This window comes from Rhodnius prolixus, unplaced genomic scaffold (genome assembly GCF_049639745.1).
Source record: "Rhodnius prolixus isolate KJV_2025 unplaced genomic scaffold, Rpr scaffold_2, whole genome shotgun sequence".
Lineage (NCBI taxonomy): Eukaryota > Metazoa > Arthropoda > Insecta > Hemiptera > Reduviidae > Rhodnius > Rhodnius prolixus.
The window spans coordinates 10987632-11000582 of record NW_027411592.1 but is presented as its reverse complement, the minus strand read 5'-3'; the positions used below and the strand labels follow the sequence as shown (position 1 = coordinate 11000582).

The 12951-nt window shown below is 34.7% G+C and overlaps 1 protein-coding gene across 9 annotated transcripts in view; it reads right to left on the bottom strand.

Moving 5' to 3' along the window:
* LOC141450413 (uncharacterized) overlaps window positions 1–12951 on the bottom strand; it is a 645025-nt gene that overhangs the window by 276720 nt on the left and 355354 nt on the right. For all 9 annotated transcript variants that reach the window (XR_012456100.1, XR_012456102.1, XR_012456101.1 and 6 more), the window contains one exon: window positions 900–940. Coding sequence is in view for 5 of the 9 variants with exons in the window: in XM_074120843.1 (XP_073976944.1) it covers window positions 900–909 (10 nt within the window). In the remaining 4 variants the exon portion in view is untranslated. The remainder of the gene's footprint in view (window positions 1–899; window positions 941–12951) is intronic.

Below are 12951 nucleotides of genomic sequence, written 5' to 3'. Positions count from 1 at the left end.
TTATTTGAGCACCAATACTGAAAGAGAAAATATTTTGTAACATGAATTCCAAAACTTTTTATCTAGAGATTTTGATTACTACAGATCGATTGGTAATCCGATGGATTAAACTACTACAACCCACTCCAAACGATGAAATGTTTGGCGGAGCAATTACTACTAATCGGTTGGTAATCCGATGCCCCAAAGTACTACAGTAGAATCGAACCCATCCCAAACGATGAAGTGTTTTGTGGAGCAACTGTACGCTAGCCACACTGATGTTATTGATAGTTTAAAGCTCATTGGAAAGGTGATAAACTCCAAAAAAAGAGTATAGTGATTGGAAAAATAAGCAACAATTTTCACATTAATCGCCACAAAAACTATTCATTTTTGGATCAAATCATGACTTATTAAGAAGACAGTTATATCCCATAAAACAACAGCAACAGTGCTCAGACAAGATAAATACTCTTCTTTAAGTTTTAGAGCTGTTTCTTAACACCAGAAACTTAAGTTTCGGCAGAGTGCGATTCTAAAGAAGTGATTTTTCAGGCTTTTTCTTCCTATTTCCACTACGACTATTCTCTGTTTTCCACATTAATTGGTTATCGCTTTTATTCTAAATTTTATTGAGGAAAATTTAGTGTTTATTAAGATTTACAGGGATGTGCAACAACAAATCTCTCTTTTGAAGGGGAAGTCAATGTAGAAGGAAGCTGATACAATGAAGGTGCATTGTTGCAGAAAACCACTTGCAGAACCAGGAATAGATTGGCACCTCTATCTCAGTGATACCTAATGTTTCGAACTGAACCTCATTCAGTAGACAAAAAGCACAGTATATCTATACCACATCAACTTAAATTCTGATTAGCTGTGATCCAGATATTAAAAATAATAAAAATTAAATTCACCTTCTAGCATCACGATGGACCAGATCTGGACATCATTGGATCTGGAACAAAATTAAAATAATTAATAATTAATTACCTCTGAAATATTTTTAATAATGCATTATAAAATTACAATTACTTTGTATTATTATTAGATTTACAATATATTCCCTCCAAAAATGGTAAAAAACTGCAGCTAAATTCTTAAAAGTTACTTTTTTTACTTCCATTTACTGTTGCTGAGAGAACGTATTTTTACAGGAAATAAACGCGTCTTCTGTTCCTGTGGATCCTTTTGCAGACTTGAAAAACGCGTCAAGTAAAATATATTAAATTATTAGATGGGAAGATGCAATTAGAACTGCAATAAATGGGAGACAGAGAGAATATCGTGTGTCTTCAAAAACTGAATCAGTTTATACGCTAATGATATTGAATTATTGAGAGAAAAAATAAAATAAATAAAAGCAACAACTGCGAAAAATATTTCATATAAAAAAAGAAATCTGAAAAGAAAAATGCTTAAGATTAAGTAAAGTTTCATTTTGGGGGTGGAAGTGAGGGGCGGAGAAAGGTTTTGAGGGAAACTTTTTAGTCTGGAGGTTTTAGAGGAAGTCAGGGATATTTCTGGATGGGCGTCTACTAGAGGGTGGTATTCATTATTAAATAAGTTCTATTAGAAAGTTTTGGAGATTTTGAATAGAGTTTGAGGTGTGTTTTAGTGGACAGTGGAATCCTGGAGAAAAGTCGAGTGGTGCAGATGTTGAAGGGAACACCGACCGAGTGGTAAGAGTGGGTGGCAGACCTTGGAGTAGGCACAAGAGATAATAATGTCGGTTCAGTTTAGTGGGCAAGAAGATAAGAGAACTGGAACACATTACCATGGAGACCAGTCCACGAAATGAATGTTAGGAGCCAAGTCTGAAAAAAATCTGGTAGGAACACGTATTTCTCTTAAAACAAAACCAAATGTTTTAAAATCCTACTTTTAAAAAAATAAATAAATATAAAACAATCTCAGATGGATGCTGATCCACGCTACTACCCCAGAATAATCCTAAAACAAAATTTTTCTACCCAAATCATTGCAACAAAAATTTTAGAGCTACTTGCAGAGAAAATTATACTACTTATGTTTGAGAAAATCACAAAAAAAAAAATGAAAAACTCTTCCTTCCGGTGGTGTACTTTTCACATCCCTTCTCTCCTTGAAATTTTTCTTTTAAATCAAAACTGTAAACCTAAATATTTGCAATTTTTGGTATCAAGTTTAAAAAACATGAATTTTCAAAATAAACCATTGGTTGAGAGATTTTCCTTTGCATCGATTTTTTTTGGCGGTTGCATGGGTGTAACCTAACGAAATATAAGGTCACAGTTTCTTACAAAAAATTCGTTTTGTATTTTGTTCCCACCTCAGCTAGAGAGTGTTTACTTATTACTTAGCTAGTAAGAGAAAGTGTACAAATGCGTCAAGATAATCATGTCACACAAAACAAAAATGAAAGAACAAAATGACTAATGACAACAACACAACGTGTGCACAAAACAGGAAAGAGCTTTTGGACAAATCCAATTACCGGATGTAATAGGTAATACTGTTACATAACCAGACTCCCTACATTTCAAGCGAGCTCTTTCTCTCTGGGAAAAATTGTTATTTATATTAAATTTCCACATGTCAGATATTGGTGGCATTGACACTGTTAATGATGGCAAACTTGCAGCTGGCTTTTTCAATTTAATCAATTTTTTCCATATAAAGTGGGAATTCAAAAAGGTTTAGTCTCATTTTTTTTTTTTTTCCTGCTAGATCCACAACATTCAATTAAGGACAATATTGCAAAATACTTTTTGCGATATAGTGATCTTATTGATCTGTATCGATTCATAAAACATGTAGCAAAAACAATGAAAATCTATTCGTAATAATGGAGTACTTCCTTAGAACAGTGTCTTAAAATTGCGCTAATAGCTTAGTTTTCACGAAATTAAAATTGAAGGAGAAAACCAACTTTGAGATTTCTGCAATAAACCCATTTTTCGAATTTTCTTCAAACAGGCTAATAATTAGAACTTCCGCTAAAAACTTGTCATTTTTTTTTTTGTTCACAGCTAGAAAGCCTTAAAAATAAGTATTTCCAGTTCCTACACAGTTTCGTTGACTTTCCGCCATCACAATACTTCCTCTAACTTAGTCAAATATGAAATTAAAATGTTGTGAGTAGTTGGAAAGACAAATGTCTAAAATCTAATGTGGCGACTTATCTAAATATACGTAGTACAGGGTGTTCATTTTAAGATGGCTCAAATGCATTTCATGCTTAAACGGTTAATCTGAGCAAAAAATGCTAGAGGAAAAATTTGTTGCCCGTCACCTCTAGTTTCAGAATATGTGACTTGATTTTAGATTCCTGCCCGCATACGCGGCTGACGCGCGACCAAAAGTGAGGGTTTGCAGTTCGCATGTGAAGCATGTTCTGTGCATTCAAAGATGCCTCCTCTGGCTCGCAAGCCAGGTTAGCCTGGAGGTTATCAACTGCTCTCTGTATCTGAGGAGGCACCTTTGAAGGCACAGTTACATGCTTCAAAAGTTGAGTAAAGTGCATCATTTGATAAATTAAGGAATAAGTTTGAACCTTTGAATGAAAGATATTGATCACTTAAATATGTGGCAGGAGGTTTCCAATTTTTTTGGCAATTAAACGCAACTCTCCCAAAATTACCTAATAATTATTAAACCTTCTTGTTTGTAACAGGTGTAATATTTATTTTTAGCCATTTTGTTTATGCTTGAGATTATCTAAAGCTCTTAACATTTGATTTTTCTTAGAAAAATCACTCGGAAAATGACTTATTTCCCGATATTAAGAAAAATATTAGCTTTACTGCCTTGGCAATATTTTTATTAGAAAGGGGATGAAAAAATACATAAAAATGACCTATCGCGTGCTCTTCTTTCTCTTTGATAACAAGGTAAACAATTGAAATAAGATTATTAAATACTCTGGTATTTATTCTGTTTTGAAATGGCCTAGCACCTTTCAAAACTTTTTATACTCTTCAAAACTGTGTATGTAAAACTGGGGTTCAACTACAAACCCTCACTTTTGGTCGCGCGTCTGCCGCGTATGCGAGCAGGAATCTGAAATCAAGTTACATATTCTGAAACTAGAGATGACGAGCAACAAATTTTTCCTCTACCATTTTTTGCTCAGATCAACCGTTTAAGCATGAAATGGATTTGAGCCATCTTAAAATGAACACCCTGTATAACAAACTTAACCAAGTTCAATACTCTGGTAAAGCAACGGACGTAGGCCATAACCGACCTTCAACTTAAGAAGAAACATATTTCTGTCTTATTCATTGCGCATGTGATAAAAATGACATAAACTGACGTCATTTATTACAGAGACAACATCGACATTATTCAATTTTGAAAAGAGAATTCACACAAATCTCTCTTCCGGCAATAAATAAATTTATTTTAAGGAAAATTTATTTGAGAATTTCTTAGGAAATTCACGAATAATAATACATTATTTAAAGCGCCTTGAACTTCCCCAGAATCACTACAACATCCGGTGGCCTCAACTACATTAATAGTGACAGTAGTTTTGGCATTAGTGCCAACTTTTGGCGACATTGCCACAGCTAATCCTGAGGTACTGGGAGATGTTTTATTGTGACAAGAACTATTACAGTACATTAACCTCACAGTAAATTTATTAATTTAGAAGTTTTGTACTTAACAGTTGAATATATTGGCTGTTAACTTTTCAACAACCAGCAAAATGAATAATTTAGTTTGCTAACAATTTTCTATTTAATTAAAAAGTTTCTAATGCTGCACGAGAATCGAGACAAATCTCGGTACCGAGACCGAGACGAGACTTGAGCAACCGAGACCAAGACATTATATATATCTCGTCGAGATTTATTCGAGAAATCTTGGTCTCGTCTCGGTTTTTCAAATATTAATTTTTAGCTACAAAATTATAAAATTGTGTTCTTTATTAATATACGGGTATAGAATTAATTATTAAAAGATACGATTTTATTATATATGTTCAATAATACTACATCTATTTGACTTTAAATTACATAATTTTTACATAAATTCATATCATATCATTTCATTCATTCAATTTCATAAATTTCACTATTAATAATCTAATACTTTGAACTTTGATATTATTTGAACTATATTTTAGAATTAGTGAATTTGAAAAAAAAGACTATCTATGCATCTAAAAAATATTGCCACAAATTTTCGTTTTTAAGTTACTCTTTGCCCAAGCATTGATACATAAAAGAGCTTTTACTGAGTCAGAAGTTAGAGAAGATCTTCTATTGATCATTATCAACGCAGCTTGCGAAAATAATCTTTCCGATGGCACTGAAGTTGCACAGATACTAAAAATATCTTTCGCCATTCTAGACAAATTTTTGAAAGGATTCTCATGTGTTTTCCACCATTCTAAAATGTCAACGTCTACTGGTGTTTGGCTCAGATATTGGGTTCATTTTTTTTTCATTTTTAATACTTAAACAAAAATTAAAAAAAAAACGAGATATCTCGACGAGACCTAGACCGAGATCGAGACGAGTCATTTGTCATACGAGACCGAGGCGAGATCTGCATAAAGTCTCGCCTCGTCTCGGTCTCGTGCAGCACTAAAAGTTTCTGACATTAAAAAGTACATATTGTATAATTATTTTCTTGAAATTTAAAGTTTTTTCATAAAAAAATTCATAGTTCTCACAAACTCCGTCAAAATCCATATTCTCGACTAAAAGTTCCTAACAGAAGTGAGAGGCCTAACTTCTGTACTTAAATCTATAAAAGAGCAAATTTATTTTTATGGGAAATATATAATATAATTAATTATATATTATATATAAGTTGAAAAAGACACCTATTAAAGCTGTAACAGTTTTAAAGTAGATTTAATTATGTATGAACGAGCTCCTTTTAACAGAAGAATGTCAGCCACAGTTTGTACAACAGCAGCACACTCTGTGGTAAATAACTGGCTCTAGATTGCTTTCAGCCTCTTCCAACTTGCTGTTTACCCCGTCCTACAACAGCTGGCTGGTGCTGCCTCCAAGTGAGAAATATTTAGCGAATAATTTGGCAAAGCCTTATCCACGCTCAACGCTTACCTCTTCATTTAGGTGAAGATATTAGAATCGTGTAAGGAAATGATAGGGGAAATTTTCTGTAAATTATCTAATATCGATTCATTGAGTTTTGTTCACGATAATTCATTTGTGGAAAATGAGAAGTTTAACTAAGGGTTTACCAATATCACAATCAGGTACAACGCGAAGGAGTAGTCATGATGACAATCCCCTATGATTAGACAGATATCTGTCAAAAGAGGACATCTCGAGGAGACTGGTGCTTCAGCCATCCTCTGGGATTTCTTGGAGTTTAGCTGCTCGATAAGAGAATCTGTATGGGGTGGTAGTGACTATGGAAATGTATCAGAAAATGGAATAGGTCTTTGATGTAGGGAATATTCAGGTCTGTGTGGATATATGTTTGAGTGATTCTTTCGGAGAATTTTGAACTGAGAGACGCATTCTTTCGGAACTGGAGCACTTGGTTGAGCTTCACAGCTCAATTCGCAAGTGCAGATAGATCGTTTGACGGTCTGTGTAAACATAATTTAAAGATACTTCTAAAGAAGTAAAACAAAACAAAAAATCCCAAGTGTGATCGATTGAATTTTTTCAGTAGTCGGCAAAGTGGCAATCGAGTCCCATGATAGAACCCAAATGAAATGTAAAGTCTCAGCTTTACAGGAAGCATCTGTACAAGATGCGGGCTTATCAGCTCGGAACCGTTGTGCAGACTATGTCAGGAAGAGGAGGAAACGGCCTCTCACCTGCTATTCGTTTGCATTGCAATCGAGAGACTGCGTTACGATATCTTTGGAACTCTTGAGGCCAAAGGAGATTTTAGCGCAGAAGTAGGGAAAGTCCTCAACCTTTTTAGAAGGGATGGTTTCATCTAGTAGACATAAAGGGGGAGGCACAATAAGCCTCTTAGTGGCTGCAGTGCCGTGGGGCATGGGTCCCGTCCCCCTTCAAATCTAATCTAAAGTTTCTGGCTAATCTGCTCGCTCAGGAGGCCAAAAAAAAAAAAAATATCTAAAGTTTCAGCCCAGAAAGAGCACCTCGATTAAAATTTGACCAGTTCGCTAAACTTATAGTGTAATCCAACAATATTGAACATGTAGTCCCCCACTGCTGGATAATATCGTAGATTATCGCAGAAAGCGATACGGACTTTCCTCTCACAGTCAGCAAGTATAGTCAGAGATGGAAACATAGCCAAAGAAGAACTTTCTCCACTGAAGTGAGTAATCAACTTCTAATGATGGTTGTAAGTTCAAAACCATTCAGAAATGCAATAAACATGCTTACTACGATAGATAAAGTCAACGCCTATATTATAGTGAACTGTTCGATTTTACAAGTCGTATAAATCAATTATATCAATTACGTGTCTAAAATTTTAAATTATACTTTTGAGCGTTGTTAGAGGATGTTACGACAGCGTTTACATGCTAATTTTTATTTATTTAATCGATAAATATGTAGACATTGATGTATTGTACGTCACATACTCTGCGTACAATGCATCAGTAACAATGTAAAAGCAATAAATAGACAGCAATTTTATACAAATATTTTTAACAGAAACTTTATTTGGGGAATCCAATTTTTCAATAACCATATCGAGTTCGCTTCGCTTTTTTCTTTTTTTTTTAAATATTACATTTGAAAAATATTTCTCTCGCAATAAAATAAATACTATTAATAGAGGATATGACGTCACTGTGATAAACCGTAATCAAGTTATGAATCAAGACATGAATTTCAAATATGAATGTGCGAATAACTCTCTGAATGTAATGGTGTACATTTTTCTCTTTATTTCTTTGAATTCAATTTATTCTTTACACATACTTTTACCTCAGGCATGTGAAAATGGAAAGAAGTGAACCAGAGATGTGTCGTCAACTTTATTGACATCCATTATGAACACATGTTTAGAAAAGGGACTAATAAATCTGGTAGAATTTAAAATAAGTGCGGTAACCTCAGGCAAAAAATTGGTTTACTGAATTTAAATTCAGTAATATTATGGCCGGAAATGAACTGAACGTTCTAGAAATGGAGACATACCAATTTATAAATATGTACCACACGTTTTCTTTTCCTGAGAGCTCGAAACGGTTAAAGTCGGCGTAAACTGAATTTCGAAAATTTTACATACTCGTACCTTTGCTTCATACAGTAAAGAAAGAAATTAATTTATAAGCTTTTATAAGAGAGCTTTGATTTATTAATGGCTAATTCTGCAAGCTGAAACAGGTAAAACCAATCATACTGTAGCGATTCATGCAGCTACAGAGAAACTAATCTCAGCATACAACACTGTAAATGTTAAACTGGACACAGCCCCAACTAAAACACTGGAATACATTCCAGTTGGACAGAAAACAATTAAATCAAGTCAGTTTAATAGAGATAAGCTTAGTCAGAACTATTTTGCATGCACAATCATTGCGGTTTCACCTCAATTACCTGTAGTTTTCGATTTAAATTCAAATTTTAATGAATGAATAAAAAAAAAATAAAAAGAACTAATCCAGTTTACGAGGACTTACCTACATCTTTTTTTAAATGCATTTGCTGCAATAGTTTACTTTTATAAATGAAATGAGTATTATTATTAAGTAAATATATGCAGCTCTCTCTTTGACTGACGTACACAGTAGCTGAGCGAATTGAGTGGTTGCGAGGCCAGCAAAGTTTTGATGTATTGTGGGTTCGATTCCCCGGTCTAGGCTTGGAATTCATTTAATGGTTAATAAAAGACAGAAAGAGGAAGACGTTTCTAAAGACCATGTTTTCTTTTCCGGTAGTAAAAAGGAAACAACGAATGCGTAACTTCCGATGAAAATCTCAGCATCAAATCATCAACATGAATGCAATATTTCCTCTTATGAGCGATAAGTTAAAGATAAAAAGATTGAAGTTATAATTTAATTAATGATAATTATTATTTATTAAAAAAAAAAAAGCTTAAAAAAACTTGATGTATATGCTTAAATTAACTGAAAAGTCCGCACCATATATAAAATTAGCATGTTTTGTCACGACCAGACTCCAAGGGTGGAAGCTGGTTGTCATGGAGATATTAAATCTCTCCAGCCCTGGGTTCTACATTCAATGAAGATGAACTGGCCACTCACAACTTCTAATTTGTATATATACCCACGGTCCACAGCCCTTCTGTACACTTGCGAGTCCCATTAATTGTTATTCCACCTCTCACTATCTCTCCGGGTAAATCTCTGGCTTTCAAGTTTTTTTCCTTTCTTTTATTTTACAGACGCTGCAACTAGATGATCATTCGTCAGGAAATTACGTCACCAAAAATGTAGTTTAGAAAAATCTGGAATGAACACAATGTTTTTCGCCCCCTAATGTTATTGAGAATTTTTTACAAAGCAATAGTTGAAAATACCAAATAATTCCGTGATTTGGTAATTTTCAAGGATGCCTGTATACACCCTTATCCTTCCGGTGAAAAGTTGAAAATCAGTGATTTTACGATTGAATTACTTCCTGTTTTTTTTTTGAGTTCTAAGAAGCTTTCAGAAAGAGAAAATCTAAGGGTCAGTAGCTGGATTCGAACCCGGGTCCTCCGCGTGGGAATCCAATACGCCAACCGACTAGCTAATCCCCTCCCTTACTTCCTGTTATGAGGAGAGGAAAAAGTAACAAATATTATACTGTGTAAGGAGTATAACCTTCAATAAGCAATTAAGGAAACTTGCTACAGTGAATAAGATTGTAAAGTCAAAAAGTCGTTTTTCCTTGTCTTGGTTTTTATCCAAAAAGATACCACTTCGCAGAACCCTTCGTGGTATCCTTGCTCCTTGGAGCTTGTAAGCTCCTGACCACAAATTCTTCCAGCTATTATCCCATATAGAGCGGGAAATTGACTTCTTCTAGAGCGGCTTTCGAAAAAGCTTGTCAGATATTTTCTAACAGAATGTTACTGAAAATTTAAGAGATCACAAGATCCTGAACGCATCACTACTTCGTCTATTCGGTATTAACGTACGATACTGTTGACCGTGTTAGCAGTAAAACAAACCAATGAACAAATATATCGGTTGGAAATCCCGTTCTTCTGTTAAACAATTAGGATAGCAAAGATGACAGAGGTGCGTTGTGCAGTTTGGATTCAAAGCAATTACTCCCCGGTAACTCCATAGGAGTTAAGGCAAGCGGATGTTCTAGCGTGCCTTCTATTCAACTTGGCTCTAGAAAAAAGCAATGAGATACTTAAGGGACCAAAATCATTTATACTCAGCACTTGTGCTTATTGTTGAAATAAGCTGATGATTAAGATATTGGTTCTAAGACTGCAGATCTCAGGTCCATTTTTACCGCTGTGATATTGCCAGAAGAAGCTGGATAGCTGCAACTTCTACGGAATTAGTACTGGAAACCCAAACGGTTCAGATAAACAAAAACCGGCCAGAGTGAATTAGAAATGGTGAAAGAATCGTCCGCCTCGTCACACACGTGACTGACATGTCGGCTGAGACGAGTAAAAGACTAATTTTTATTGGAAATAGATGTTATTTGACTTTTAAAACCATTTGAACCATTCGACTCATCTCACTGAAGAACAAGATTATACAATACTAAGTTTTAATTAGGCCTGCTCCTAATAATGTTTTCAAAAATATTTAATGATGTTGAAAGGCAATAAGATAAAGTTGTGCGTGTGTCCATACTGAAGTTAATTTAAAGTAAAACATCAATGAATGTCAAAGTTAATCAATGGAAAAACTGAGCTTTTGTGAAAAAAAAGGCAATAGATTACCTGCCATTAATAGAAAAGTATAAAGAGCAAAGTTTATTGTGTGATATAAATAATATAAAATGTATTGTGCTAGAATTGTAACATTGGCGCTGAAGTGGCCTTTCAATAGCCACTCTTTAATGTATTTTAACGCCATAAACGTCACTAACACTGGCCATTATTGTGAATGGCCATATATGCCGAAAATATCTCGCCAAAACTGGTAAATCTAAAGGGTATACCCGCTCTGGCGATTTTCATTATTTACTAGCAGAACAAAACCGGGGTGTACTTTCAAGTAAAATGGGGGTACTTTATTGTTTTTCCTTTTATATAAAGTAACTTAACGTTATTGATAATAATGTTTGTGCCTGGGATACCGCTTAAGATAACTGAAGAAGTGGTAAACGGTGCGATCTTCAGTTTCTTTACTGGCCAAAATCACGTCTCCCTTAAACAACTGACAGTATTTAGGATGAGCTACACCACAAAAGTGGGTATAAATTTGTCTTATTTTAAGGAAAGCTGCTAACTAACGCTTAGAAATGAGCTGAGAGAAGGCTGTGCTTTACAATTATAATTTGAATGCCAAATCCATCAAGAAAAAATGTATTCAGATAAAATAAAGGATTGATAAATACGGATCTGAAAAGAATTACTTTAATTAACAATAGATCTTATGCGAAAATTTAATGCATTTTGAGTAATACTGCACTGAAACTGTACAGTTGGTTTAGAAGATTTGAATCTATTTGGTTTAACTCAGATTTGCTCCATTTTAAATGAATTTCAATTCGCATTATTTTGCCCCCCAAAAAAAGTTGTTTTTTTCTTTTTCTTTTTTGGCATTGGCTTTCCCCATACAGCCCCAGCATCATCGTCTAGGTGCTTATCACTAGAATATCACTCACTCTCCATTCTTACTTATAAATACATTCGCTTCACACATTCATCCCTCTACTATATACAACTATTTACATACAAACTTACCACCTAATGGATGGATCAGTACTCCTATATTTCTGCCATCCTTATAGCTTAACCGAAATTAAAATCACGTAATCCTTCCTAAAAAATCAACTTTGGGTTGTAAAATATTAATGCGTTATTTTATTGTTTCTTTTACTTTAAATTTAGTGAAGTCATGTTTGAAAAATTATGTAACTTTTTGTAAAAATCCTCACTAACTGTAAGATCTATCTATCTTTCGTCTATTTGACTTTTATAGAAACTGTATTATAAATAAGTGTAAAAAAAAGTGAAATTTGTAAGATATCTAAACGTACAATTAAGCATTTAAAGCTATGCGATTGAAAAAAATTAATAATAATTAGTTATTTAATTTTTATAAACTACCCTCAGTTTTTTACACGCTAACAAATTAAATTTCCTTGCCTTCCTAGTTTTTAGAGATAAGCCCAATTCCATTAGCAGAGAGCACCACCCTCCTGGTGGAAAGTTGGCCGTGCACACGGGCGAGGGAAAGAAAACGATGTGCGGCGGATGGACCAGCTTTTGGCAACAAAAGTGGCAAACTGGTGGCCGAAGTTTAAAATGTTAATTTCCTGTGAAAGTGGTCGCGCTAGATCAGTGGTTATGGGCTGGAGAACTGGGGGCTGCTAGAGTGAATAAGTGGGGCTGCTGCGTGGGGCGATGTGGTTGCCTCAAATGTACGTGACGGGAACGGTCCTTGACTCTAAATTAACTTCCACTACTCGACCAACACTTTTATGGACGACTTCCATCGCTTACCGTATTTCTTTTGCTATAATTGCGCGACTCACTGCCCTTTTTTAGCTTAGGGAGTTATTCCCTTATTTTTAGGGAGCTCCTCGTGAGTGTTAATGAATAGACCTCAGATTTAACTTGACTCTCTCTTTTCTGTCGAAAGATGAAATTTTATGATTGAGCTGATTTTTTATTTTGAGTCACCACTAGAAGATGCACTTAATGACGATCCTGAGGAACAAAGAAATGGTTTCCCCAAATTGGTCTCTGTGAATGTAGGCAGCTTAACTCAACATCGACAAATCACAACTAATTCAAATTCAAGCTTTGTCTAGGAAGGTAGTTGAGGTTCTAAGGAAGAGGTGACTGACACCAGAGAATAGTGATCCCTAATTTTCGGCTCTTCGCTCTCCAGGATCTTATCTTAAAGATCTGATGGTC